The sequence below is a fragment of the Eubalaena glacialis genome, chromosome X (genome assembly GCF_028564815.1).
Source record: "Eubalaena glacialis isolate mEubGla1 chromosome X, mEubGla1.1.hap2.+ XY, whole genome shotgun sequence".
Classification (NCBI taxonomy): domain Eukaryota; kingdom Metazoa; phylum Chordata; class Mammalia; order Artiodactyla; family Balaenidae; genus Eubalaena; species Eubalaena glacialis.
In genome coordinates, this window is record NC_083736.1 from 17,928,071 (window position 1) to 17,932,931 (window position 4,861).

Sequence of the window (4,861 nt, forward strand, 5' to 3'; positions counted from 1 at the left end):
CACTGGACATTCATCATGGCAATAACCTGTTGATAATTATTAAATGTAGAGCATAATTCCATTTTTTAATTTAAAAAATATTTTGCACAGTTTTAATAATCACTGAATTTTCCAGGAATGTAAATGTTATTATCATATACATTGAGGAAAGAGTGAATTTTCTAAAAAATTCTATTAGAAACTGTTTACCAATCTGGAAAATCATGCCATCAATGGCAATGCCACTCATATTTGAGTGGCCAACACAACACACCTAAATCAGTCTGCATTATGAACCAGTCCCCACTATGGAGATTCCACTAATATACACGAATATAACTATATAGCCTTTATTTCAAAATGTCCAAAATTTTTAAAGTTTCAACAATATTCAATTGCATATTGTCCTATTTCTTTTTTTTTTTAATTGAAAATGACCTGGTTTGGGCTTTTGGATATTATTATTATTGCTGTTGTTGTTATTACTATCAATGTTATTTTTTAGACCAGCTTCAGGTTCACAGTAAAATTGAGCAGGAAATGCAGATATTTCTCATATACTTCCTCCCCTGCACAGCCTCCCCCACTATCAACACCCTACATTAGAGTGTGGTATATTTGTTATAATCAGTGAACCTACACTGACACATCATTATCACCCTATATCCTTAGTTTATTTTTATTTTTTTATTTTTTATTTTTGGCCACGCCCCATGGCACAGAACTTCCCTGACCAGGGATCGGACCTGCGCCCCCTGCAGTGGAAGTGTGAAGTCTTAACCACTGGACCACCAGGGAAGTCCCTAAATCTTTAGTTTATATTAGGATTCACGGTGATGTACATTGTTCTGTGGGTTTTGACAAATGTATAAGGACATGTATCTACCATTACAGTATTGTACAGAATAGTTTTACTGCCCTAAATATCCTTCTTTCCACCTATTCATCCCTCCCTCCCCCTAACCTCTGGCAATCACTCATCTTTTTACCGTCTCCATGGTTTTGCCTTTTCCAGAATGTCATATAGTTGGAATTAGAATGCTAAAACATATTGAATGTAGCCTTTTCAGATAGGCTCCTTTCACTTAGTAATCTGCATTTAAAATTTCTTATTTCTTTTAAATCCAAATTCATTTATTATAAGTAGAAGTAAACATCTGACTCTTTGTAGTGTGATTGTGCTGAAACATTTAGTTGAAATATATTTTATGTTATAAATTACTTTCCTCTTATTTCTCCTTTAGATCACAGGATATTATGTAGATTTTTAAAACTTACTGTGAAGTTGGATTATATTACCCTTGATTTCATCTCAGTAGAGCACAGAGGATGATATAAAATATTTCTCCTTTTCTTTTTTTTTGACACATTGCCTTATTTTATTCAAATAGCAGTCTGCTCACACATGGTCCAAGAATACCCAAATAATAAAGCAAAGATTGGTCTTCAAACACCATAGCCAATGATGCCACGCTTGCCTATGATCTCGCCAACATAAAACCACATCCACACCTCAGTGGCCACCAAACCATTCAGTAGAGCTTCCTTAACTGTGAGCTGTTTGAAGCTACCAGTTTGAGCACTATTGATAATTTTTTTCAAGCTCTGAATAGCTGTAGGGATCGCAGCAGAGGTTGGAGGAACCAGCTTAACCTTGGTGTAGTGCCAAAATGTGGCCAATCGAGGCTTCGAGTAAGTCACAGCAGTGCTGACCAGCGCCGGGGCCTTCTCCGCGAGGTTATGGACAAACTGGGCCATGGTTCTAGGACGGAAAGCCCGTCACCCTGACTGGCCAGCAGAATCTCCTTCTTTTCTTAATTTTTTCATTTTATTTAAAAATTTTCCAGCTTTATTGAGATATGATTGACAAATAAAAATTATATATGTTTAGTTTGTACAACATGATTTTCTTTAAGGCATACAATGTGATGTGAACCTAAAAAAGTTGAACTCATAGAACCAGATTAGAATGGTGATTGACAGAGGCTGGGGTGGAAGAAATGAGGAGATGTTGGTCAAAGGATAAAAACTTTCAGTTATAAGATGAATATATTCTGTGGCTCTGATGTACAGCATGGTGATTATGGTTAATAATACTGTATTGTATAGTTGAAATTTGCAAAGAGAATGGATCATAAGTGTTCTCACTACACACACACCCAAAAATGGTAACTATGTGAGGTAATGGATGTGTTAATTAACTTGATTGTGATAATCATCCACAATGTATACATATATAAAATCATCACATTACAAAATATTTCTTTAAAAATGGAGTGAGCATTCTTCAAAATATTTAAAAATGAATTACTGTATGATCCAGCAATTCCACATCTGGGTATGTACCCAAAAGAATTGAAAGCATCTCAAAGGGATATGTGTATACCTATGTTCATAGCAGCATTACTCACAATAGCCAAAAGGTGGATGCAACCCAAGTGTCCATTGACAGATGAATGAATAAGCAAAATGTGATATATATAATATCACACACACACACACACACACACATATATATGGTGAAATATTATTCAACCTTAAAAAGGAAGGAAATTCTGACATATGATTCAATATGGATGAAACTTGAGGATATTAAGTAAGTGAAATAAGCCAGTCACAAAAAGACAAATACTGTATGATTCCACTTATATAGGTACCTAGAGTAGTCAAATTCATAGAGACAGAAAGTAGAATGATGGTTGCCCGGAGCTTGGGGGAGGAGGAATGAGGAGTAATTGTTTAATGGGTACGGAGTTTCAGTTTTGTCAGATGAAAAGAATCCTGGAGATTGGTTTCACAACAATGTGAATGTACTTAACATTACTGAACTGTGCACTTACAAATGGTTGAGATGGTACATTTTATGTTATGTGTATTTTACCACACACAAACAAACAAATAAACAAACCTGGGTGGAAGGGCATTGAGTATGATAGAGTTGAGATCCACTGCTCTGCAGGCTTGAAGGAGGGGCATGGTCTATAGTCTACTTGACCCCACTTTCCTATTCCCAGCAGGTTACACATCCTCCAGTGTGGAGACAAGGAACAGTGAAAGAGAAAGTCATTTCTTTATATGACCACCAATGGCAAGTTGATTGAGCTCATTGTGTAATTTTTCACTGAGCATTCATCCTATTGTCAAAAGACTCGGTGTGGCCAGGTGATGATCCCAACAGCCCTGCTGATGAAGGAATCACCTCCAAGCAGCTCCCCTGGGGGACTCAGCACAGCTGCTATCTGACTCTCAGCTGGGCGTCTCCCACCACATCCACATTCACCACTTTTCTGTGAGCACCTCTGCTCCAAGTGAGCAGTATCCTAGCCATTCTGCAGCCTGTCTCTGGGACCTGTTGGCACAGGAGGTACCCATCTTTCCATAAGCTTCAGAAAGTGAAAACTGGCAATTTGAATGGTCAGGCATTTTTTAAGAGATACTGTCTCTTGCACTTCCCATCTCTCCCCAGTACCTTAGGAGGCAGAGCAATATGACCAATGATAAAGATATCAGCTCTCACTTGTAGACCTACCCAAATATTGACTAGTTTTCTCAATATTGAGGGAGTAACCAAGAGTGACCCCCCTCCTGTTCTTTCTCAGGAAGGTGAGGTGAAGGGATAATCTCCCTTTAGGAATACAGGAGGAACACAGGAATACATGAACACTGATCCAGGAATAGTGCTCAAGGTTTGTAATCATATTTCCATTTGCAGATGGACCCTAGGCATACCTCCAAGAGGACTGCTCTCTTCCCTCTCAGTATCCCTAGTTTTTCTCTTTATGGAAAATGCCAGGTGGCATGGAATCTTTGAGCCAAAAACTAAGCCTTTTTTAAATCCAGTCTGGGAAAATTTGTCTTTGTTCCAAATAAGGCTTGATTTCAGCTACAATGTCTACTTTATTCTAAAATCTCTATAGAAGGAAAAGGTCTCAAACAGTCCCTCATGCCACTCGGTCACACAAGCCTCATCAACAGTGTTTTCTTGCAGATCTGCACCCTCCTAGTTATACTACTTCATCCTGTTTGTGCCTACTCTTGCTAGGGGCTGCCTGAATTTCACGCCCCCTACCCGCGCTACACACACACTCATATCTTGGCTTTCACAGCTTCAGCTCCAGTTCATTGTTTAGACTAACCATTAGTCTGATCTTGCTTTAGACTTCGGTTTCCTGCACTGATTCATTCATTCATTTAGTCACACAAAAACATCCTTGGGGTTGGATGGGCTTTGCTCTAGGCTGGACAATCTAGAATACCTTAGCTGCAGCAGTTCTGATTCGCATGTCTTTCTTCCTGCCCCCGGGAGGAGCAAAGTTAGGCATGTACTTCTCACAGGGAAGGTGTAAGCACAAGAATGAGTGAGCCAAATCCAGCAAGCACTTTTTAAGACTCTATCACATTTGCTAATCCCATTGGCCAAAGCATGTCATCGTGACTAAACCCAGGGGTAAGGAATTATGTCCCAGCTCTGTTGGAAAGGACTGCAGAGTTATATGACAAAAGGTATAGATACAGGTAGAAGTGAAGAATTGGGGTCACTAATAGAATCTTTTGCACAACTACACCCACATATCTGCCCAAACCACACTTCAGTTTGCCATGCCTTTTGGATGTTATTAAAGGTGACTTTCTCTGAGTAACTTTTCTCTTAATTTGCATTTAGGCTGCTCAAATTCAGTTTGTTCACCTCACAGTCGTGTTCACATCTTTGTCCTATATAGTGAAATGCCAAAATATAGTAGAAGCATAGTTTTAATCTTGTAAAGTTGTTTTAGGACTAGAAAGCAGCTTGTGGAAATATAATAATTAGAGACAAATGATTATTAAAGGCTATTCTAGATCTGAATTTAAAAAATTACTTTATGTGCTATTTGATCAGTAG

At 38.4% G+C, this 4,861-nt stretch overlaps 1 protein-coding gene across 1 annotated transcript; it reads right to left on the reverse strand.

Annotated features, from left to right (window-relative positions):
• Positions 1-1,425: 1,425 nt before the first annotated feature.
• LOC133082454 (ATP synthase subunit g, mitochondrial-like) lies at positions 1,426-1,739 on the reverse strand. Its single transcript, XM_061179053.1, has one exon. It carries the CDS (start codon positions 1,735-1,737, stop codon positions 1,426-1,428), a length of 312 nt encoding a protein of 103 aa, XP_061035036.1. The 5' UTR covers positions 1,738-1,739.
• Positions 1,740-4,861: the final 3,122 nt, after the last annotated feature.

Coding starts and splice junctions, on each gene's coding strand:
- LOC133082454 (XM_061179053.1), bottom strand. CDS start 1,737: ATGGCCCAGTTTGTCCATAACCTCGCGGAGAAGGCCCCGGCGCTGGTC.